Genomic DNA, 23,311 nt, shown 5'->3' with positions numbered 1-23,311 from the left:
CCACTGAATGATGTAACAGTTAGATAGAGCTCCAATGTGAATGATGCACCCATTACACTCTAAACACACACACACGCACGCACGCACGCACGCACACACGCACGCACGCAGACATACACACACACACTAAACAACCAAGTTGACCCATATAAATAATCCAAATAGACCCACTTTCTTTTTGTTTCACGTACATATGAAAAAGCAGCACACTCGTTCAACTTTCTCTAGATCGAACCTAGAGCCAAAACAAAACAAAATAAAATAAAAAATATATATTTTGTTAGACAACCCTTCACACAGTCATCACTCTTTCACAGTGCAGGTGTTGTTTAGCCGTCCGAAAAAACTGAATATGGCTGCACGTGCACGTGACCTGAGCCGAACATCCAAAAAAGAGACATACATCTACCACACTTTTTTGTTTGTTTTAAGTAAGCACACTACGAAAGAAACAAATAATACAAAAATAAAACCTCTGACTTTCAACTCATACCTGACCTAACTTTTTTTTGTTTTGTTCCCCCCCCCCCCCCCCCCTCACCGAGAGAGCTTCCTCCCGGTGACCTGCTTCGCCCTTGTGCGTTGTTGACCTGATCAAGAAGAGGAGCAGGCAGTATGAACATGACATCTGACTGGCAGCTTCAAAAAACTAAGTTGCATTGTGTAGCCCCAGACACTAACCCAACCACAAGCGTCCCTGTGTCAGTGTCTGTTAGGGCCGACATCTCCCATTCTAACTGTAACACTCCCTTCTTCCCTACACGAACTTCAGTGGCACTGAAACTATCCAACCACGCAAACCCTGAAGTGGAACATTCACTCACTAAATGCAGACAGTACATTTATTATGGCCACGGCCCTTTAACCAGAAAAGGCTCAAATCAAGACAGCAGACTCAAGCTTTTTGTTTTTCCACTATGTTAAACCCACAAATGCACCCGACATCTGCAAACATCCTGTGCGCGACCAAACTCCATCTCAACTAGAACACTAGGCACCAGTGCCACCATCATCATCCAGAGTAGATATGGGCAGCACTCAAATGTCTGAGTCACAGGCAGCTTAATGGCCTGGACAATTACCCAACACACATACCAACAAATGGACCCAGGCATCTAAACAATCTATAGCATCAACGTTCCAGCACAACAAGAGCAGACATCCTTCATTTTCCTTCCCCAACAAACAAAAGGCATTTAGCCACATATTTCTGCACCAGCCCTCTCCCTCACCCCTCACCCCCCCACCCCTTCCCACACTTACAACCATCTCCGATGGTGACACTGAAGCCCCTTTCTGTCTGAATGTAACCCCATTCCATCCCCAGAACCGCATAATTTATGACACACCACGCCTCTCATGTCCCTAGAACCACACAAAGGACAACTATACCTTCTGTTACTGTTTTTCGTTTAGATATTTCTCCACGGTGACATAGATGATGATCATCTCGGCGCATCGTCTTTGTCTAATGGCCCCGTGTCTGCATTGTCTGACGCAGAGTAGGAAGACGTTGACCATAGAGGCTAGTTGTTTGTGTCGTGCATGCGTGTGCGTGTTATGGACATGACGACCAGAACGACTACACAGAGAGCAGTGCAAGAGAGAGAGGTGTGGCTGGGTGGGGGGCGAGGAGGGGGAGGGGGTGGCTTGGGCGGGAAGTGAAGGCTGACGCGAGTGGAGGGCAGGGACGTGGAGTAGTTCGGAAGACTCGGGCCTTGAGGTGGAGCAGCACCACATATAGAACTCCCACACACGGAAACGCACGTCACACACACTCCCGCACGCGCTCAGTCTGTGTACTCCGCCACTATGGAGAGGAGCACCGTGATGTCATCTGGCTTTCCTCCTGAAGAAAACAAGACACACACACAGACAAAAGGAATTAATGCACATATACTGTACATACACACCCATAGACATTTACAAAAAATCACCATGAATACTCCAAGAAAAACACTATACATATTTTATAAACATCTCCTTAATATGAAAAACACTTCTTTTATTCTCCGCCTAAGAATGTTTACCGAAAACTTATGGATACAGACTAAACAGATCAGTCTGACACTGTGACAGATCCATTTTCATGGGGAAAGGCAGCGTATAAAATATGAAGCGCATATGGAATAAGGTCATCAGAAAATAGCTGAGTCAGCAGGAGAGCGCCCTCACAGTCTGGTGTCCCGCTGGAGGCGGCCGCCATCTTATCTTACCTCGTACATTCAAGCCATTGTCACAGGCAAACTGGGCGAAGGGCGACATGTAATTGGGGTCATAAGCCAGCTCGTGGGCCTGCTCGGCGATGCTACGAGCCGTCTGCTGGATGCTGTCGTAGTTGGTGTTCTGAACAGGACAAACAAACAAATGGGCTATGTTAAAGTGTGTCTGTGTCTGTGTCTGTGTGTGTGTGTGTGTGTGTGTGTGTGTGTGTGTGTGTGTGTGTGTGTGTGTGTTTCATTATTTCATAAACATGATTTTCTAGATGTATATATTTGAGCATGTTTGGATATTGAGTTTTATTTTTCTATTTCAGCATGTATGAATGTATGTGAGAGTGGGGTTATAAAACAATTTTGCGTTACGTATGCACTGAAGTCACGACGTACATTAGTGTGTGTGTGTGTGTGTGTGTGTGTGTGTGTGTGTGTGTGTGTGTGTGTGTGTGTGTGTGTGTGTGTGTGTGTGTGTGTGTGTGTGTGTGTGTGTGTGTGTGTGTGTGTGGGCATGTTCAGAACAGATCTACTTCAGAGGCAGCCATGCATTTTATTTAGGCGTGCATGCTGAATGCTAAGAGTGAAGTGTTGGCTCTCACCTTGAGCTTCTTGAGTTCTTGCAGAATCATGTAGTCAGGCATGTTGTCAAAGAGCCCGTCGGTGGCGGTCAGGATGATGTCTCCCAGCTGGACGTCGAAGGAGGAGCTGTCTGCAGCATCGGGACTGCAAAGAAAAAACAGAATTTATTAGTGATCCAAAGAGTGAAGCTAAAAGTGTGCATTGGGGCAGCAAAAAGCATAAGCCTTAGAAACATCAAAATTGGCAGGTGTATTCGAATTTCCATCCACTGCTCAGGCATATAATTTGACACTCCTTTGCCCAAAGCTGTAATAAACAAATTCCGTTCTGACAAATTTCAATACAGTAGTCAGAATTATTTTATTATAATCTCTCATCTCATCTGCATCTTTTCTCCACTAGTTCTCTACTCTGAAAATGTCCCCATTTTCAATAAGTCAAAAGAGAAAGTAAAAAAAAAGTAGTCTAAGAATATCCATCTGATTCACAAACCCTAGTATGCTTCATCTACAATCAATGCTGACAAATAATTATCCAGCATTACATTTATTTATTGTTACTTCCAATATGGCCAATCTGAGAGTCTTTATTTCTTGTTTTCCTTTGAGTTTTGTTTAATTGATTCTTTAATTTCAGTTGTGTAAGGTGCACTGCACTTAAGACCGTCAATGGACAGGTGGCGCCAGTGGCTGAAAACAGGACATTAAGAGTGAAGAGAGTACATTTGACAAACAAGTCCTCCTTAAATCCACACATCAATTTAAAGGCTGAAGTTAAAGTTAAAGTAACGTGAATGACTTTAAAAATAACACCCCAAAAAAACTCATGATGAGGAGTCTGTAGATAATACTAAGTTGCCTCCTTCAATATTCAGAATTATTACACTGTGTGCACGACAGTGTTGGTGTGCAGAAGTTAAAGTTGAAGAGGTTACATTGGGGGTGGAGAGGGATCATGTGTGAGTAAGGAACTAAGAGGTCTAGACCTTGGCCCAGTGAAGCCCCTGGAAAACACCCAAAGAGCACAGTCCGTGCCCTGGAGGACAGCCATCTCCGTGTCGCTACGACACCAGGCATAATTCACTCTAATCCGTCTGCTATCCCGGCTACCGGGTCACCTCACGCCCGCCCGCCCACACACACACACACACACACACACCTGTTCTTAAAACGTATACCTGCTTCACAGACAGGGCGCATGCTTCTCGGTCGCCATTGTCATGAGTAAATCCAATTTGGACTCCCAGGCATGCCAGTGCAAAACATATGAGAGAAATTCCCAGACAAAGCCCTGACATGCCTGTTAATGTGGAAGAGCCCAGAGGTCAAGCATTCATTAAAAATACAAACACGTGGTGTGTTGGGGACTAAAAGAAGTACACACATATTTTTGAGTCATGACCTTTTACTTATTCAAACAAAAAACATAAGCCTAAGAACTATCTAAAGAGGAGAGAGCATCGAGGGGTCTGTGACTAGATATAGAACCTATCGAGTTATTGAGTGAAGGAACAAATATGTGTCACCGAAGCATGCGTCTAAAAAAAGGAACCGTTTGATTGGAGGTGCCTCACAAGCCTGGTAGGAACGGAACAGTAAACAGTGTCCCTCAAAGGTTGAGCAGCAGACATTAAAACATAAAATGGTCCACCGTAAATTTAGAAAGTGCATGGAAAGCTTGAATCGTCAAATCCATTCCAAGTTTAAAGAGCAAGAGGAGAGAGAGGGAGAGAAAGTTGACAAACGAGAGACGGGATTGGCCGACTGTACCGGCCCCCTCGGGGCCCACCCTCTGTCCATGATTGGAGCACAGCATCATTCTGGGCAGCGTGTGTGTGTGTGTGTGTGTGTGTGTCACACAATGTTGGCAAGCCTTAGGGGCCTAGGGGCTGGCATCACATGGCCCTGGCAACTCCTGAAAAGTTCTCCATGCAACAAAAAAAACAACACAACACTAGAGCTAGTTAACATATGGGCCGGGTTCAGAGAAGGAGTGAGAGAACAGAGAAAAGGAGTGATAGAAAAAAAGAGAAGTGAAAGGAGGGAGGAGTAGGAAGAGAGGGAGGGAGGGGGATGTTGTAGTATCTGTATTACACTCCCAACAAGGACTCAAGGGAGGTCAGTCAACACAAGGGGTGGCCTAAGAGGAAGGCTCCATCGGGTCCCCAAATGAAGCGTTCCGTTTGCGTAGCAAAAAATAGCTTTGGAAGACAAGTCCAATTTTTTCAAACGTATGCACCATAGAAATGCCGTCTCCAAAACTCTTTGGAATCACGTTAGGAACTTCACAAATTCTTTAGGTGTGAGCTCGAGATGTGTAGGAGAGCACTAAGGAGGTGTGAGTGTCAGAGGTTGTCAAAAGGTTTAAATAAACAGCAAATGGTGTTTGCCCTGCACCGTTTCTATTGGTTGTAACAGCTGAATGCAAAGCTAGACAGGTGTCACCGACAGGCCATTTGGGACATATGGCACACACCACACACACACACCACACACACACACACACACACACACACACACACAGAGAGAAAGAGAGAGCGCACAGCTGGTCATGGCTCACCTGTCGCTGAGCACCACTCCCTCGGCCCCGGGCGGTGCGATGGACAGCTGGAAGGGCGTGTTGAAGTAGTGCTGCTGCTCGTCCGAGCGGTGCACCACCTCGCCGCCGCGCACCACCAGGAAGCCCGAGTCGCCCAGGTTACAGGTGTGCAGCCGGTGGCTCCGCCGGTCCAGCACCACGATGCAGGCCGTGCTGCTGCCTGCGCGGGACAGGAAGGAGGGGAAAACGGAGAGAGTGAGCGGGGGGGCGTGAGGGGGGCGATGAGGTCTAATGAAGGGAGAATTTACAATGGTCATCAGTGTATGTATGTAATGTAGTGATAGTGTTAATGTAGCGTTAATAAAATGTCTACAGGAGGAGAGGTCAGGGCTGCCACAACAACACCAACCTAGAGTCCTATTCCATTCCCTCCCTTCCCTCCCTCCTTCTCCGGCAGCCTCGCGGACGACCTTACGAGGAGGGAAGCGGTCACCCAGTGACCTTTCTGCGCAGTGTGCCGTCCAAAAATAAAACGTCCTGCGCAAACAGCCCAGCCTCCGCCGGCCGGTGCAAGTGTCAAGTGAGACGCCCATGATGTCAGACTCCGCAGAGAAATTCCACCTCCACTCCTGGCGCCGCTCCACGGGTGCACCGGGGGCCTCTCGGGCTGACGCCACGGGTCGCTCAGTTATGCCAATTTTCCTTTGCGTCGGCAGGGCATGTGTGTGGGTGTGTGTGTGTGTCTATGTATGTATGTATGCATGTGTGTGTGTGTGTGTGTGTGAAAGGAAAGTGCTGCATAGGTTAAGGAGGGCACCTGAGTTGCTTGCGCTCAGCTTAATTTTAGGCTACAGAACCATGTGTGGGCGAGTGAGTGTGTGAGTGAGTGTGTGTGTGGTTGTGTGGTTGTGTGTGTGTGGGGGGGGGCTCCTCATGGCAGGGGGCCTGTGACTCATCCTGCAGCTGGATGGTGGTGATTTTATTTATTTATTTATTGTGTGCATTTGTATGCGCTTTTGTATGCGCATTGTGTGTATGTGTGTATGGATGAGTGAGTGAGTGAGTGACATGCCTGTATGGTCCTGCAGGCTTTCGAAAAGACAGTTGTGTTTGTGTGTAGACAAATGTAGGTGTGGTTTTTAAATGTGGGAAAACAACAGAGTGAAAGGAGTGTGTGGGTGAGTGTGTGAGTGTTATAGGGCTAAGCAAGCAGACTCACTTTTGGTCATGAGAAGGGAAGTGCAGTGTACATTCAGACCAGCAAAAAAAAAATGTGTCATGGTTCTAGCGTTTCTGACCCTGCGTCGTTTTTCTTTTCTAGGCAATAGCTCATAGTTGGTTGTTGGTCGATCTGTCTGCAGGCAAGTATGAACCTCACCAAGCAAGGACACTGTATTCTGTAACAGCTCATTGTGACAAAGAGTATTTTCGTCTATGCCAGTACATCCACATGTGACTCACTGAGTAGGGAGGTGTGTGTGTGTGTGTGTGTGAGAGAGTGTGTGTGTGACTGAGTGTGTGACTCACCCAGCAGGGGCACTTTATTCTGCAACAGCTCGTAGTAGGCCGAGTTGAGGATGGCGACCGGGTTGCTGGGCGTGAAGCGTCCCTCCTTCACCAGCCGCTCGCACGTCCGCATCAGCGTGGCGGAGAACTGCGACGGGTCCACACCGTAGTCCCTCCAGCCTCCGACGCCATCTGCCACTCCTGACGGGGACCACAGAGAGGGAGAGACTGCATGAGGGCGAGCTCCACTGGTGTCCTTTCCCTGCTCTACTTAACAGTGATGATGCAAGTAGTGGCAGCCTATCCAGTAGTCCCTAACCTTCCTCTGAGATCAATTATATATCTATTTTAGCCATCTGTCTGTCTGCACGCACATTTTATTCACTTAGTCATGCAATCGTTTCTCCAACCCACCTCAAGGCACAACTGGAAAAACAAATCATGGGGTTTCTCCCTCCCTGGACATCAATCACATGGTAACGGCTAATTCTAACTATTAATGCCAGCGTGCCTTTGCTTTTATTATAAGACCGTTCTAGGCATACGTGGGACATCTTCGGCCTTCTTTAGCACAATATTTGGCTCAACGTTTGACAACTACCCCCCCCTCCCCCCCTTCCCCAACCACACCCACTCACACCACCATTCCCCTCTTGTTGTATTTGAGATATGCAGATATCTCAAAGAGGATCCTGTGCATTAACAGCAAACATTTCACACGCGCACCGACTATCGGCGCGTTGATAAGACCGAGGCTGGAAATGCGGCAGCTGCCTGCACTTGATGCACGAGACCCTCACCTCCGTGGGAACCACAGAGCCAAATACTGCGTAGTGCCATCACTCGCTCGAGCCGGCTGCGGGGGTCAGCTGTGTCATATTGTGGTCAAGGCAGCCACCACTGGGGAGTACAGAACACGAGGAGAGGTGGCTGCTATCGGGTTCTGACCTGCGTGCCTGCCGTCATAGAACCTCCCATTACGGGCCGTGATTTACAGCTTTGCCCTTTTCTCTTGAAAGGAAAAATAAATTGACCATATATATAACTGTGAGTTCACCTTTCATTTGTGCTCTACGTTTTTAGAAATGTCCCTTCACACACAAATATTTGTTTGTTGTATTGGAAAGCAGGGGTTTCTTTAGGAGATGAAGTAACAGAGAGATGAGATGGAAAGGTGTAGAGGTCTGACCATCTGTAGGGGTCTCTCAGAGAGATGTTTTAAAGGGAGATTTTCTGACAGAGAAAAAAAAACATCTATTTTGTAATGACTCACTCCTTGTCTAGCTCTCTTTCTCGCTCACATGCACACACACACACTTCTGCCAGGGGAACCATACAAGAGTATCCCATTTAAAAGGAACAAGAAGTGGCACTCACACAAAAATACTGAACATCTAAGATGGACAACCTGACAAGTTTATTTGCAGAGTGCTACAAAGCAATCAATGGTCAGTTATATCAGACCTGAACCTAGGAGGACCTAACATACAGTACACTTTCTTTTTCATCTATTTAAACATTTCATTGCATCTGTGTTGACATATTATAGACATACTGCACCAGCACAAAGGGGTGCTTGCACGAGCAGTAAGAGACAAGGAGGTGATCCCATTTGCCACAAGTGTCTTGGTCAACGGGTATTAACATCTGAGTTTTGATTAACAGTTGGAAATGGCTCTTGTGACCCAGTGAGTGTTAAGCTGATATTAGTCGCTGTAGGCGTTTGACCATTCTCTCAATCGGATAAGTAACCACACTGGACAGACAAGGTGTTGTTGATCCTGTAAACAGGACCACGGCCCATTTGAAATACACAAACTATCCATCAGCTACAACACAACCCTTGTTTGATCATTCTTAACAAGAGGATGGAGGCTAGTGTATACCAGAGACGGATCTTTGTGTATACTCAAACATTTGACTACCCTATATATTATCTGTTAGGTTATGCAACCAGTCTGTATTCATGCAGTTAGTGATGAAATTAGGACCACTGTATTACACCTACATTAATCAGAGGTAAGCTAAGGACTGCAAATTATTCCATGTAAGAAACTCAAGATTCTGACATAGTAACGAGACTAGTTTGTTTGTTTATTTAGTATGTTCCCTTCAACTCATCCGAGGAACCTAGTGATACAGCCAGAACCCAGCTTTGGATAACCTCCTGCAGAGCAGTTAACAATCCTATACAAATTGCACTGACGTGACGGGAGACGAAAGGCCGTCCTTAACACATACTACATGATGTTCGAGATATGGACATTTAATGTTGAAGAAATGATCATTTCGACCTTTAGCCTGAATGATTGAGTGCTTTTAACATTTAAAATACAATAGGATGTACACTCAGTTAAAAGTCAAAAAAGATCATTGCTGTCCTACTTCCGCTTGCGCACACAAAAGAAAGAGATGTGAACAGCTGTGCTACCACGTGTCAGGTTTTTTCCAATAGTAACAAAAGACTTCAGCGGCTCCGGTGTTCGGACCATATAGAGACGAGGAAGAAATATCATGAATTTGAAGTAATACGCTAAAGAAATGTTTTACAAATATTATGAGCAACGCTTCTTACATACCCCTGCAATAACAACCGGTAATACACTACAAACCAGCGCAACAATAAATACATGCGTAAATGTGGCGTTTAAATATAACTTTCTACTGCTTATTTAATTATGAAACATTGCATTCGCTAAAATACGTATCGTATTAGTTATGACAGGTTAAATCTTACACAAACACTCCATTATTTTTGCAGATGGTTGCTCAAATAGCTAGCGGTAAGATTTATGAGTTTGGAGAAGATACGCAGATTATATTAAACATTTACAATATTTTGTCATTATGATAATCATCTAGTGTAAATGGAGGGCAGTCATTCACTTTATGGCGACGGTGACATTTTTTCCTTCGCTTTCCATCAACTTCACACGAGAAGGTGTTTTGAGGACAAAGGCTTTCCCGTGCGGAACAACGACGTACATGCATGAGTTTGTAACATTAGCCACTATCGCTAGCAACATGGCTGCCTCCATGCTCAACCATTCTGACCTTTAAAAAAACTCAGACAAAATTACATGAAATAGCCCTAATATAAATGTATTTTATGACTTGCTAAGTTTGTTATATTTACAATCAATTGACATTTACATTGCTAATAATTAATCACCGTTCAGCATACATTTGCTATCTCTTTACATGAGCAGGACAATAGGTTGAGTCAACACCGGTTAATTTTGTGTAACGTTAGTGCGTGAGTGCGTCCATGGAATGATGAAATCTTAACAAAATTGTCAAGAATTCCTGTCTGTCATCTTTGTCTTTACTTATCATAGAATGTTTACATTGAGCATGTGTTCACAAGATACCACCACTAGTTGTGCTAGGGGGGGCTCGTCCTGAACTGTTTCTAGGTAAAAGGTCACGCCAAAATATTCCCTACACACAGCTATGGTGTTAGCTAATCTTCTCAACAAAATAACGTTCTGATATTCTTATTGCATGTTTTCATTCCTCGGTATGTTCTGTCGACCAAACAATGCAACTGTGTAAGAAAATTAAGTGTTGATAAGGTGAACTCAGGTCAGGTAGGCAGTCACACCTTAACGTTACACACTCAACCTAGCTTGCGGCACATCATTGTAGGCTACGTCCCGCATGCTTGCCTTTAACCCATGAAGGTCATGCAATAAAAAAAAAACGGTCATGGGGGAGCTCCTATTAGACCATTGCATCTCTTGTTTGCTGACACTTTGTGTCCTAAATCAGATATAATCTAAACGACAAATTATGTAAAATAAAACTAAGAGAATTGGCTAATTAGCTTGGCTACGTTACATGCAGGACTTACCCAAAACATCAACAGATTTGTGTCGAGCAATGAAGCAAGCATCATCGCCGTAGCACATCCCTTTCTTCAAGATCCCCTTACGAAAGTCCTTTCCGAAACCACAGCTAGCTGTGATGAGGCTGTAATCCCGACCATCAGTTTGGGAGAGTCCGCCCAGGACAGCCCTGGCAACAATTCTGCCATAGGAAAGTACGGATAACATCCCCCAATTCGAGATCGATGAAGTCTACTTGCCGACCCCAACACTGCTCGAGTCCGTCGCCACTCAGTCCGCCAACATTCGGCTGATCTTAGGTAAGAACTGTTGCGAGCTAGCTGACTCTCCTACTCTACACACCAAACGGAGATAAATGAAGCGTCCACGGTCGTATTAGCGATTAAGAGAAAGCAACGTCTCTATAGGCCAGAACACAGCGTTTAAAGTCACAGCCTATTTAGGTTTTGGCAGACTTAACAGACGCGATTCCTCCATGTCGCTCCATCCTACGAGGCATCATCCTTTCCACTCGCAAGCCCTCCAACAAACACCCCGGGTTCCGGAGAAGCAAAGATCGGTCTCGTGACTCGTTGTACTGACGTCAGGAGCTCTAGTGGCGACGCAACTCGGGCTTTCCCTAAAAGGACATTTAGCATGTTTCTGCATCAGTGGCTGACCCAGGCCACCAAAGTTGGTCCACTGTCGCACTTTGTCCTATAATATGCTATTCGTGGGCTATGTTTCCACTTAACTGTATAAATTGTGCAATGCACAGTGTAGATGTAGCCTATACAAAAGAAAAATAATCATAATGGTCATATTCGAGACTTTAAACCCCTTACAGTCGAATAAATTGAAGTGACATACATTACTTTATTTGTTTAGAGCAGCATTAAATAAGAACTTTAGCAAACTAGGAGCGATAGACTGTCAAGAGGTCTGAAATAGTCAAAGGTCTGATTATGTATGTGCATTTCATCTTAAAAGTCACCATCGGAGAGATGATGCTACAATTAGTCGAACTGAAGTCCTGCAGCTGAAATTAGACTTGATTTAAAACATTTATGCACCCTTTAGACAGACGTAATTTGATATTTATTTATATGAATTTGCACATATCCATGCATAGTTTATGTTGATGGCTAAAGTGATTTTGAGACAGATGTCGAAAATCCCATGGAATGGCTTTAGACTACGTTTTAAGCGATAGCCGCATTTCCAAATTAAGACTTAGTCAATCAATGAAACGAAATAAAAAGGTAAGGTATTTCCAGAGAATGTCTAATAAATGGGCTCTGGTATTTCTTTTCTTTTAATTTTATTTTTACCCAGAATGCTTATGGGCTTCCTGTACGATTTCCTGGATACATGACGCCATTGACACAAATCGGTTACTAAGACCGATATTATGGAAGCCCTGTTTTTAGTGTTTATTTTAATATACTCTGAAAACACTTGCTCCAATGCATACAGTGAGAACAATAGCGACTTTATCAATACAACTGACTTAATTGGACTACAGAATTTCTCGGAATTTATGGACAGTACCACCGTTTCGTTGCCAACATCAACAGATACTTTGCCCACTGAAACAGACACTTCGTTCCCAGATCAAACTGGACTGAGCGAGACCACTCCTGGAAATGAGGCAACAGATCTTCCTACAGCGTCAACAACACAAAGTGCGCCTACAGTAGCTCCACGGGAACCTCGTCAACTTTTCAGTTCTCTACCTACCCCGGATTATTCTGGTACGATCTTGACATTGTTGCTAAAGACTCTTACTTAGCTATCTGCTAACTAGCAAAGCGACTGTCAATTGAGTGCCAACGACTTAGCTGTTTGCAGACAAAGTTGGACTGCGTGCATGATGAATTAACGCTAATGTATGTAGCTATGTAGCTGCCAGAATTAAAAAGCCATGCCACTACTACTCGTCATTGCTGGGTTTGTCAGGCCCAGAGCCCATATTAGACATTCTCTGTCAGGGCAGATCATTTCGCTACTGTCACTGCCAAGACTGACAAATTTGACTGCGTGTAGTTAAGACTATCCGTGTGTTATTATAGTCCTTTGCTAATGTAGTATTTTATTTCCATTCTCTAGTTCCCAGCCTGTGCCCATGTAATCTGCACAATGGGGAATGTGAGGTGAATTGCTGCTGTGATCCTGATTGCACAGATGAAGTGTCTCTCTTCACTTCCTGCTCCGTTGAGAAAGTCATGTATGTGGGAAACCTACCTAATTTCATATTCATTTGGTTATTCGAATAAGAAGTGAGGAATACAAATGAAAGAATTCTCTTTTAGTTGTATATTGACCTGATATGAACCAAAATGCATTTTTCTCTACTTTTGCAGCGTCAACCCTAAATTGTGTAGTCAAGATGTGGCTTCCTATTCCTTGAGAACCAGTCCAGATGGTTATGCCAGTGTGCAGTCCTCTGTTGATAGAGAGGTCAACTCTGGAGTATTCTGCATACAGAAAGCCAACTGTAAGAAAAGCTCCTTGTTCATATGGTTCTGTGTAAATAACAGCGGTCATCAGTAAACACACTTGTTTCAAACACTTGTTACAAACAATAACATCAATTTCGACGTGTTAATAAATGGCTGATATATGTCTTCCTAAGAGTATCATTTGTTTGTGCTGTATGTTTGTTTTCCAACAGATGATGCAGGCTTGTCTTATGCCACTCCAGACGTGCCCACAGATGTCAATTTTGACTCCCTCTTCCATCAGTTTGTTGAATTTTTCTTCAGCACTTCAGAAGGGAGCACTGGGTCAAACCAACAGGATTCAGGACTCCCATTTGGATACCTTGTAAAGTTCCTTTAATGAGTTATAGCATACTGTACATAACAACTAGTGTTAAATCTAGATACGAATATTGTTTCTACATTTTGATGCATCACGTTGGTAGTATTGCATGTTTGTTAAAGAAAGTACGAACACCTTTTTTTTGTGAACTAATGCTCATTCTTTTTATTTTTCATGTGAATTGCCAGTATGGTGATTTGATCCAAACCGAAGATGAGATGGGGCAGAGGGGAAACCTCCTCCTGCCTGCTTCAGCTGGGACTTCCTATTGCTTAGATGCCAATCCTGCAGGTATCACCAGCGTCGACATCCCTCTCTCCAAAATGTTTTTCCGTTTTTTTCTCTCTCTCAGACACACATACACATATTGATTGTATTTTAGCAGTACATTTTTACTAAGACAATAGTACACTCATGGAGTAGTTATGAAAACTAGTTATGAAAACTGGACTAGTTATGAAAGCTAAATTTGACCAATGTTGCTGTCTGGTCTATTGTACAGCATTTCTACAGGATCAGAAAACCACATGTATGCGAAACTTTGACTTGGTAAATGACTGCACCACACTGGGTGCACTAAGTTTGCAGAGCTATGCTGCTTTCCAAGTTGTCTCGGTGAGTCTATTTGTCTATTCAATGAGCCATGGCGCTACACTAAATGTACGTTTTTGCAGAGTAGACACTAATATTAAAATTGATCTTTCACATTTCATTTTGCAGGGCGAAGTTACTCGTGCCACTGTAAGTGCAATTCTTGTCAACCCATCTATCACCACAACGTCCCATTTTTTCCTTGAGTATATTAGAACTATAGTCATAACTGCATCTATGATTATTGTTATGTATTGTGATTATATAGAGAGCTAAGATAAATTTGTTTGCCTCTGTATCTATTTAAGGCATGTCTGTGCCAGTGGAGAATAATTGCATATCATCTCAAAATGTGGAAAGTAGTCAGATTTCAATGGTCTGTGACTCTTCAATTGCATGATGATTACAGCTGGTGCCAGTGGAGGTGGAATCCATTGTCTTGCAGTCTTGGGAAGGTGTGCAGACTCCAGTGGATCCCTCTGACAACTCCAGCTACTCTCCTCAACTAGTGAACCCGACAGGTGCTTCCTCTCCTGTGTGCAATAACGTGGTGCTTCAGGTAAGGTCTTGGAAAGGTGCACACAATCACTTTTTGGCACTACGTCACTGTTTCCTCTTCACAGATCTCTATCTACACTTCACATATCTGTTGGTTAGTACTAATTATCTTGTGTTTGTCACTGTCAAAGGTCCAGTATGTAGTTGTGTTCAGCGACATCGGGGAAATTAAGAATGTGACCACAGCATTTATCCTGGGTGCTGTCAGGAACAATATGATGCCACTGCAGCAAACTTTTCAGATAGAATTTATGCAGGTATGGAAAACCAGTGAAAGTGTCTGCTTATTGAACCAGTTCCAATTATTTCCCATTTCCTGATGTTCTGTACTCTACAAAACAGTTATGTGTATATATTTTCTACATTTATAGGAGTATGCGAAAAAACCATTGTTGAGATTCAGTGGCAATCCTGGATACATGGTAGGATTACCTCTAATCGCTGGCACAAAAACAGCAAAATATCCTTTCCACCAGCTCCAAAATGAGTCATTTGTGTGCAAGTGAGTCCTGTTTATCTGTGATACAGAGGAGGTTGTTTTGAATGTTCTGTACCCTTTTAAACTTGCCAGATGCAGATTCAAGTATAGGACTTATGGTTGTTTTGTAAAAATGTGGAGAGAATGTGCATGAGCTGACAGTCCAGCCCCATTTTCTACAAGATGAGGTCTCTTTATCTAAACTGCATAACATTAAGATGCAACATTCTTTGTCAGTGACATCAGTTATTATTAATACTCTCTGATTTGATCAAAATGCAGTTGTTGCATCCTCCTGCTATGTACATTTTGAAGTTGATTATGTATCACAAAAAAAAAAAAAACAATGTGCATACCTGCAAAAAGAATTATGCAGGAAACCATATGATTGAGGTTCGGAGCCCTGGTTTCAGAACTGAGCTACAACAGTCACAGTTTGTGTCCTTAACTGTTTTTCTTCACTGGGATTTCCTTGAGAACTGACCCCAAGACAGGTGTCACAGTCATCCGTAGTTCTAGGGGTCAGGACTGCCTGTCAGGCAGCATGGATCGCTCTCCTGTGCTCTTTGGAGTAGATACAGTGTCTGGCTGCACCTTCAGGTGAGACAAACATTTCATTAAATTATTATGTTATTCCTTTTTACTTTTCATTCTTAGTCATTTTCAGTTTCCATTGCTCTTTCACATGAAACTGAGGCCATTATGATAATGATATAAGTTGCATTTGGTCAGTGTTGGTGTAGAGTGTTAGAGTGTGACTGTAGAATGAAGAAAAAATATTCTCTGCTCTTTTCAACTTTTTGCCCAGGTTGACAGAAGCTTCCAACTGCTCAGTTCTATCCGAGACTCTCATTGGTGTTCTTAAAGGAAAGAACTTTCCAGATTATGTGGCTTCTTTCGGAAATTCCCCTCCTAAGAACACTTTGGACTGGGTACCAATCAAGAACCAAACTACAGCATCAGTAAGGGTTTTATGGTTGTTTTAGATTTTGTGAGACCCACATATTATTGTTCTAAAGAAGAGGTTTTACCTCATGAAACATTACAGGGACTTCAAAACAATTTCACTTGAGACTTCAGAATAAAGAGGCCAAAAGCTATTATTTTGGTTTTCCCAAGATTGCCCAAGTAAAGTCTGTTGTTTGCTCTTTCTTTTTATACTTGTTTTGTGTTTGACAGGGTTCCAGAGAGTGTAACGTACCACTGTCTCTTCATACTGAAGTGAGATGGACCAAGTATGGGTCCCTGGTGAATCCCCAAGCACAAATTGTCAGTGTGACTGAAATAATTGAAACCAACACTAGCAGCCTGGTAAGTTACCCTTTTCTAAAATCTCCTCCATCATATATCTATTTGTAGGGTTTTAATTATAGAATTTGAGACTTGAGGATTATTTGGAGATTGTGGACTGGCTTGCCCCCACTGCTAAAAAGATCTAGAGGAAACAATATGTATACATATTAATATTTTAGATTGTTTAGAGATTTTTTGTATTCCAAATAACCTGTATTGTAATGGCTACATACCTTTGTGCTACCAGTGAGTCTGTGATTGGTGGCATCATCTTTTAATACTGGAACTACATTATTAAATCAGAAAATATGTCACCTAAATTATCCAATTCTTGTCTGCATATAATCGAAATGACAGTGGTATATCCTTTGTGGAATTGTTGTAATTTTAATGTCGTCATTTAGTATAGGGGAGAGATGCTGTATGTGCTGTATGTGCTGATGTGACGGTTGCCAGCTGGTATAGCAGCTGTGCAGTATGTGTGTCTTACATCTCGTGCATGAAGTCTTAAGAGACCTGCTAGGAACAGACACTATAATTTTGGTCTCAATTGAAAATGTACACTCATTATCATCCAGAAATAGACCCTAGGTTATTGTCTCCTTAAGGCATGCAAGCACCATAGGTTTTAGCCTCCTTGCTGGCATGTCTGCCTCCCAGTTTAAGGTGCTGTAAGTTTGCAACCACTGGGAAAAGTGCAATGTTGAGCCTCACAGTTGAAAAATGTTATAAGTTATACTCATGAAGATCATGACCATTTTGTCTCTGTTCTGTGGTTCCAGGTCCTCCTATCAGGTGCCAATGGCTTTGTGCCTGTCACCACCTCTGTGGCATTTGTGGATGTGTCTGCACCAGCAGAGCCTGGTTATAGGGCGCCACCTACCATCGATGCTAAGCTGCCCTTTGACTTCTTCTTTCCCTTTGTGTGACAGATCTATGTCTCCTATAAGGTCAAGGTTTGTTTGTGTGTTCTCAAAACAACTCATAGAGCAGGCGCGAGGGGGATACACTGGAACACAAGGAGGGTTTATGGGTCATCAAGGTTATTTTAGAATTATTTTACAATACAGAGAAGACCGCAAATAGTTTTATTCTACTTTACACAGTGCTTTTGTTCCTGGCACTAGCAACCAGTCAAGTCAATGGGTTTACAGTTCGTAATATACTAAGTAGTTCTCTATTTCAGCAAGTTCACTAATGTGGAAATTCAGTTTTTTGATGTATCTGTTTTAGATCCAAATGACATCCATCTATCCTAATTTTGTCTGCCTTGTATCTTACATCAACCATTTTTTCTAAGACAGTTCCTGCGCTCTCAAGGGATTTTACCTACCTCAACACACTTCCGAAATGATTTGACCAAAAGACGACATTTGTAGGTCAAGAATGCTTTGTTTGATTATGAGAATGTGCAAGTACAGTATAAATGTGTCTACATTAGATACATGTATAAATTATTTTGTATACTTTGTGGATGTGTGTGCTGATATGTTTTGTATATTGCAATAAATCACTTTGATCACACATGTACAAATGTCTTTTAATTGTGCATGACATCTAGCAAGAGTAAATTATATACAATGGACTTGAAGCAGAATACAAATACTTGTGTAGAGTTCTCAAACGAATCTCAATGCCCAGTGGGTTAAACATGACCTTGTGTTTGTAAGGAAGTTACATGTCAAATCAATTTGAACAAAATAAGTTCAAAATACAATACATTATTGTTTAAGAATCGCATCGAAAAATAATCTGATACATACAGTACAGTTGATTACAATGAATCCACTCTTGTGCCTTAACATGCGAATAGTCATTGTATTTAGCGCAAGAGAAGTAGACTTGTAAGTTCACTGATTCATCACTGTATATTTTCATGAAAAACACCATTATTTGATGAGGCACAATTACATAAATACATTTGATTTCTACATTGATTGTGTACATAAAGTCTCCCTTTGTCATGTGCTGAGCAAGAACAAAAGCATAGAGTGCATAAATGTGTTGCTTCGTAGTTTCATAGATCCATTATTTTTGCTTCTGGAAATATCAAAACTGGATCTTATGTTGTTGCAAAAGTGAGCGCAGTTGAGAATTCTCTTCTTCCTAAGGCAGAATAACATACATTCCAATTAAGGGTGATTTTCATACAACAACCATAATGACTGCTGTCAGGATGCTAGATTTTAACATTCTGCTGTGTATGAGCAAATACACACACAAGACTACTGATAATGGGGGGGCTGACCATTACTATTGATTACCTGTGCTGTGGACTGAGGCATTTCATTGAAGTGCACTTACCATCTTTTTATTTTTGTCCTGCAGCTCATTGACTCTTTGAATAAGATGATTGTTGCTGTCCTTCAGTTTCTGAACTTGGTTATTCGCACGATTCTTCACAGACATCAGGATACCTGTAAAGAGTAAAGAGAAAGTCTTTTACAATCATCTCAAAGAGTGAAATGGAGATCATAATAGGGAGAATCATGGCATCTGCCATTGCCACTGTCTTCCTGAAACCCTTGGTATTTTTTCATAATGTAACTTTGATGCAATGTGCAGCAACATAACTCTCTGTGACACATTGGGTACCACTTTACTCTAGTACCCCAGTACTTTGAAAATGTACACTGAGAGGTATCTTTACATCCTGTTGCTTTAAATCTCAAAGGGCTCACCATTGATAATCCTGCCCACTCTCCACAGCCTGAGCAGAATCAGCAGACCCATGCCATCGAAGGCATCCTCTTTGGAGATGTACACAATGTCCAGGATGAAGGACACCACCACCACCATTCCATCAAACACCTCAAACTTGTGCTTGAAGAAGTCCAAGCGATAGGCGTAGATCTTCCCCGCCAGCTCCACCATGAAGAAGGTGAGCACTGCCAGGCTGAGGTAGTGGAAGACCTGCCAATGATCAGGAGACAATGATGGGAATAATAAGCTAGCCTTGGAAACTAGCTGATAGAGATTACGCTGACGGAGCATAGCTGTACACCTTCATTTTATATTATACAAGTAATTAATTATATAAGATAAAATATTGCACTGTTGCATTAGATCTTTTTGATTTGGTTTAGTTGATTTACGCAATCTAAAGCAAGTTACTAAGAGACCCTGAAGGCCAGTGGTTGGGAAATGGAAATTAATCTAAATTTAGCTGTGACCTCTGAATGAAGTCATGAAGTGTGACAATTCTTACACAAGGCCCTTTTCAGCCCACTCAGGAGTAAATTGAAACTCTAGCATGACAAATCAAAAATAGCTTCACTTATCAAATTGTCCTGACAATAACTCGTTGAATAATTATGGTCAGTAGCAATTAATACATCTCCTCCCTGCAACATAATTAAGTACACATACACTCAGATAGCATACTTCACTTTAATAAGCATGGCAGCGCCTACCTGTGGGGCAACATGGCCAGCATCAGCTTGTATTATGGACAAATCCATAAGAAGCTCACAGAGCACAAACACAGCATCCAGAATAACCATACAGACCACAGCAATCTGTAAAACATACATCAAATGATCAGACCAACACCTCTACAGGAGAGAACTGATATACAAATCCTACTTTCAGAGACAAGAACTAGCATTTAAGAACAACTGGCCTAATAGTCAATTAATGGTTATTACACCATCTTGCCAAAGGACTGTAGTTGAAAATTACTCAGCTAACTCAGCTAACTGTCTGCTACATTTACACATGTTGATTAATGTGTTTTGTCCTTATAAATATGTGAAATGAAATTAAGAAGTTGTCAAATGAGGACATTGACTGTAATCCTAGTTAAAAATGTATACCTGCAGTGATCAATATTACCACCAAAATGGTTGACATTATGTGTGTTACCTATATGCTGCCATTTAGGTTTGATATTCAACAATCCTATATCTCTAATTCATCCTCTATGCCTACCCCACCTGAAATCTCTCGGAGCTGTAGAGACGGCATAAGGCATCTCTGAAAGTGATGCGCGTCAGCTGCTGTCCAGTGGCCGGCTCCAGGTCTTCACTGGCCTCATGAAGCTCCTCATCCTGCCAGGCAGCATCACCCTGATCCTGGTCTCCAACGACTGTGAAGAATTTCAGGTAACGTGACATGTTGATCTGCAGTGCGCCTGCAGAGGGGGCGCACCGTGAGTTACTGGGAAGATCTGAAAAAGTCAGCAAGCTTGGTGTCACTTAGATTTAAGTTTTACTCTCAAATTTAAATATGTATGGTACAACAGTATATTTCGTAACAGTATATTTCGCAATAATAGGCGTACCTCCTTGCGTAATGTGGCAGGACATTATCTATCTCTGGTAAAACGCACAAAGAGACCTTTGGAGACGCCGATCTTTGGAGAAACCTCACATGCTGTCGTTTTGTTTGTAAAATGTTAGGACTGAGTTAGGAAAATGTCGACAGATCTGAGATGGGATTTTGAAACGGCAGTGTCATTTATAACGGGCCATGCAGACTTCGTGCTGTGGTACTGGGTAGCCTGTGCAGGCTCTGCCACCACTGTATTTGACCGAACATTGACGATGTTAGAATTCAGCCAGACTCTGGAGTAGCCTGCATGAAAAGTTACGCGCAAGATGCGAGTAAAACAAGGCTACATACTTAGTTATTTAAGAAGTGGGCCTATGTTGCATAGATTCGACAACAACAAAAGTTTAAGCACTTGACTTTTGTTTGGCTAGTATCTCATTGTCCTGTTGTCAGTGGCTTGTGCTAAACTCGTGATTTCCTGCAGAAATGCAGACCTCACCATTCCATGACATCCGTAATCCAAACACTCAACATGTTGTCGTCTACATTGCATTAGGGCAGCAAATGCACATGTAACATTTTACGTTATGGTTGTTTCTTATTTTGTTAAGGCTAAAAGCAAAAACAACAACTTCATTATTACCTTAGAAGAAAAACGAGCAGTTAGTTAATATGTAACCTTACCTCTATGACTTTTTGCAGTTGCGTCGCAAGTTGTAAAGGAAATGTATATATTCTCTGTCAGTTACAAACGAGCCATCGTGAGATATTCACCAATATTCATATCCAAATTCGCTTTTTACCTCAAGAAAATGTTGACCCTATAACTCCGCCTCCAACTTGGATTTGTTCTTCCCTGAAGGAAATGAGGATTGCGATGTCATGAGACCGTGAGGAGCGACTGACAGTAAAACTGATAAAAGATGAGAAAAGGCCTATATGACTGAGACAATTATTCCTCAATAAACCTGCATTCTTTGTACCTGGTTTGCAATATAGTGTTCTTTTTTGCTGTTTTGGGGTGTGCAGGATATTGTTTACATCCTGAAATAGGCCTGTGTTGAAATATCATGCCAGCTTAATTCAGTTTTGTCTGCAATTGCTTTACCATGTTGATAGGCTTTATCAGCTCAAAAAAATAGCCTAAGCAAAATTTGAGCCAACACAAATATTAACAGTACAGTTTAAGGCTTGACAAAGAAAAGGAAACGTAATTCAAAGCAATTATGGACGTTGTGTTTTAATAAAGACATTGTAGTGTGTTGATACCCTGGCTGTCACAAGACTAAGCTCAGTCTTTTGAGACTGAACATTAGTCTGGGGAGTCTGTGCTTTATTTCTACTACTCAAGAGGCATGATCAATGGGTTCAAATGACTCAGACCAACGATCCGAGCGCAAACGTGGACAGGAAGCAGGAGAAATAAATGTGCAGGTTTCCAGCCTGAGCTGCAGGGTGAAATCCAATTGCCAGCCCAGCAGATCGGGCTGGGTTTACCCAGTCTAGTGTTTTGACATATAGGCAATGCTGGATTTGTCACTTGTGGAGGTTTTAGCAACTAGATGGCAGTATTGGTCATTAACAATAGTCACTCGTAGAGTACGACCAATCAGAGTAAAAAGGTTTTCGATCATTGACAAGAGCTAAGTGAAGATATGTTTACACCTATTGATTTATATCTGATAAACAGCATATGTTATTAAGCATATGCTGGGCCATTTTATTAGTTATTAGCAACATCTGAAGTGACCATAAATTTGCTTCTCGAGGCCTTTGGCACACAAACCACCATACCATTACATCAGCTCACAAAACAAGAACTTATTTTGGATATCCAATAGTATCATTATCCAGTTTCAACAGACATGACAAATTAGGCGACCCAAGGTAAAGCTATAGCTCATAAATCTCTACATCCCTTCTGGTCTTTCCTCACTGAAGTGCTCATACAGAAAGTACAGGCTCAGATAATCAATTTAAGTCACCAAACAGAATAAACACAAACAAAATTATTTATTTATAAACAACCACATATAGGTGAATAGTTGGAAGGGGATAGCAGCACTGTGTTGGAGTATTATAGAGGAATGAAGATGGTATGTCTAATCAGAATCAAGGTGTTGAGGCAGAATGAATATTGCATTGCTCATTTTGTTTACAGTCTTCCACATGCATTTCATACATTCTTTGTTTGCCTTTCATTTAACTCTCCCAGGAAATCAAGTTTTTGTAAGTTAGGCATAATGCTTGCTTGCCAATAGGCCTAGAGGTCAGAGAAAGATTATGGAGTACAAAATAGGCATTGTTCTGTGGACAACTTTGTGCATTAGCAGATTTATCTGTGCAATATGTGCATTTCATGGCTTTTCAGTAGCCTACTGTAGGAATTTGATGTTCAAAATGCTGTTTAATATTGTAGTCTTAGCTGTTGGCAAAACTTGTGAGACATGTGAAGAGTGATTTCCTCCCAAATTCATTATACATTCTTGCCTGGTAGTGTGTATACTAAATGCAACTGTAACCAGTTCACTCTTGGCCACTGTTGTAGACTTGGGCAGTTGCCAGCATGTCTGCTCAGTGCTAAAAGAACATATATCTCATGACTCAGCCTGATCTCACTCAAGGTAGGC

At 42.3% G+C, this 23,311-nt stretch overlaps 3 protein-coding genes across 4 annotated transcripts; 1 reads left to right on the top strand and 2 right to left on the bottom strand.

Annotated features, from left to right (window-relative positions):
* Window positions 1-531: 531 nt before the first annotated feature.
* pptc7b (protein phosphatase targeting COQ7 b) lies at window positions 532-11,245 on the bottom strand. Its single transcript, XM_062555169.1, has 6 exons — window positions 10,693-11,245; window positions 6,861-7,040; window positions 5,355-5,553; window positions 2,816-2,939; window positions 2,217-2,346; window positions 532-1,849 (listed from the first exon to the last, which is right to left on the bottom strand). Exons 1-6 carry the CDS (start codon window positions 10,892-10,894, stop codon window positions 1,791-1,793), a joined length of 894 nt encoding a protein of 297 aa, XP_062411153.1. The 5' UTR covers window positions 10,895-11,245; the 3' UTR covers window positions 532-1,790.
* Window positions 11,246-11,932: 687 nt separating this feature from the next.
* Window positions 11,933-17,935, top strand: tctn1 (tectonic family member 1). The gene is made up of 15 exons (XM_062555166.1): window positions 11,933-12,420; window positions 12,776-12,893; window positions 13,030-13,163; window positions 13,341-13,492; window positions 13,678-13,780; window positions 13,992-14,104; window positions 14,210-14,230; window positions 14,490-14,639; window positions 14,770-14,895; window positions 15,010-15,098; window positions 15,579-15,716; window positions 15,925-16,078; window positions 16,296-16,427; window positions 17,192-17,365; window positions 17,714-17,935. The coding sequence occupies exons 1-14, from the start codon at window positions 12,078-12,080 to the stop codon at window positions 17,336-17,338; spliced, it is 1,920 nt and encodes a 639-aa protein (XP_062411150.1). The 5' UTR covers window positions 11,933-12,077; the 3' UTR covers window positions 17,339-17,365; window positions 17,714-17,935.
* Window positions 17,930-21,524, bottom strand: hvcn1 (hydrogen voltage-gated channel 1). Of its 2 annotated transcripts, none has more exons than XM_062555168.1 (6): window positions 21,366-21,524; window positions 20,345-20,541; window positions 19,823-19,927; window positions 19,091-19,322; window positions 18,714-18,826; window positions 17,930-18,515 (listed from the first exon to the last, which is right to left on the bottom strand). In XM_062555168.1, the coding sequence occupies exons 2-6, from the start codon at window positions 20,522-20,524 to the stop codon at window positions 18,459-18,461; spliced, it is 687 nt and encodes a 228-aa protein (XP_062411152.1). In that variant the 5' UTR covers window positions 20,525-20,541; window positions 21,366-21,524; the 3' UTR covers window positions 17,930-18,458. The 2 variants fall into 2 exon arrangements, with proteins under 2 accessions (XP_062411152.1, XP_062411151.1); XM_062555167.1 differs by having other exon boundaries at window positions 20,345-20,577; window positions 21,366-21,522.
* Between the last annotated feature and the right edge of the window lie 1,787 nt (window positions 21,525-23,311).

Source organism: Sardina pilchardus, chromosome 14, assembly GCF_963854185.1.
Source record: "Sardina pilchardus chromosome 14, fSarPil1.1, whole genome shotgun sequence".
NCBI lineage: Eukaryota > Metazoa > Chordata > Actinopteri > Clupeiformes > Clupeidae > Sardina > Sardina pilchardus.
The sequence above is the reverse complement of the archived record's forward strand: the minus strand, read 5'-3'. Positions and strand labels throughout refer to the sequence as shown.

Bases quoted from the DNA above. Each gene is read 5' to 3' on its own strand.
- pptc7b (XM_062555169.1), bottom strand. From the start codon at position 10,894: ATGTTATCCGTACTTTCCTATGGCAGAATTGTTGCCAGGGCTGTCCTG. The intron at 5,554-6,860 runs GTGAGTCACACA...TGTCCCGCGCAG, and splicing joins GAATAAAGTGCCCCTGCTGG to GCAGCAGCACGGCCTGCATC. The intron at 1,850-2,216 runs GTAAGATAAGAT...TGTTTTCTTCAG, and splicing joins CAATGGCTTGAATGTACGAG to GAGGAAAGCCAGATGACATC.
- tctn1 (XM_062555166.1), top strand. From the start codon at position 12,078: ATGGAAGCCCTGTTTTTAGTGTTTATTTTAATATACTCTGAAAACACT. The intron at 14,105-14,209 runs GTGAGTCTATTT...TTCATTTTGCAG, and splicing joins CTGCTTTCCAAGTTGTCTCG to GGCGAAGTTACTCGTGCCAC. The intron at 16,428-17,191 runs GTAAGTTACCCT...CTGTGGTTCCAG, and splicing joins AAACCAACACTAGCAGCCTG to GTCCTCCTATCAGGTGCCAA.
- hvcn1 (XM_062555168.1), bottom strand. From the start codon at position 20,524: ATGTCACGTTACCTGAAATTCTTCACAGTCGTTGGAGACCAGGATCAG. The intron at 19,928-20,344 runs GTGGGGTAGGCA...TATGTTTTACAG, and splicing joins ACAGCTCCGAGAGATTTCAG to ATTGCTGTGGTCTGTATGGT. The intron at 18,827-19,090 runs GTGAGCCCTTTG...TACTCTTTACAG, and splicing joins AGTGGGCAGGATTATCAATG to GTATCCTGATGTCTGTGAAG.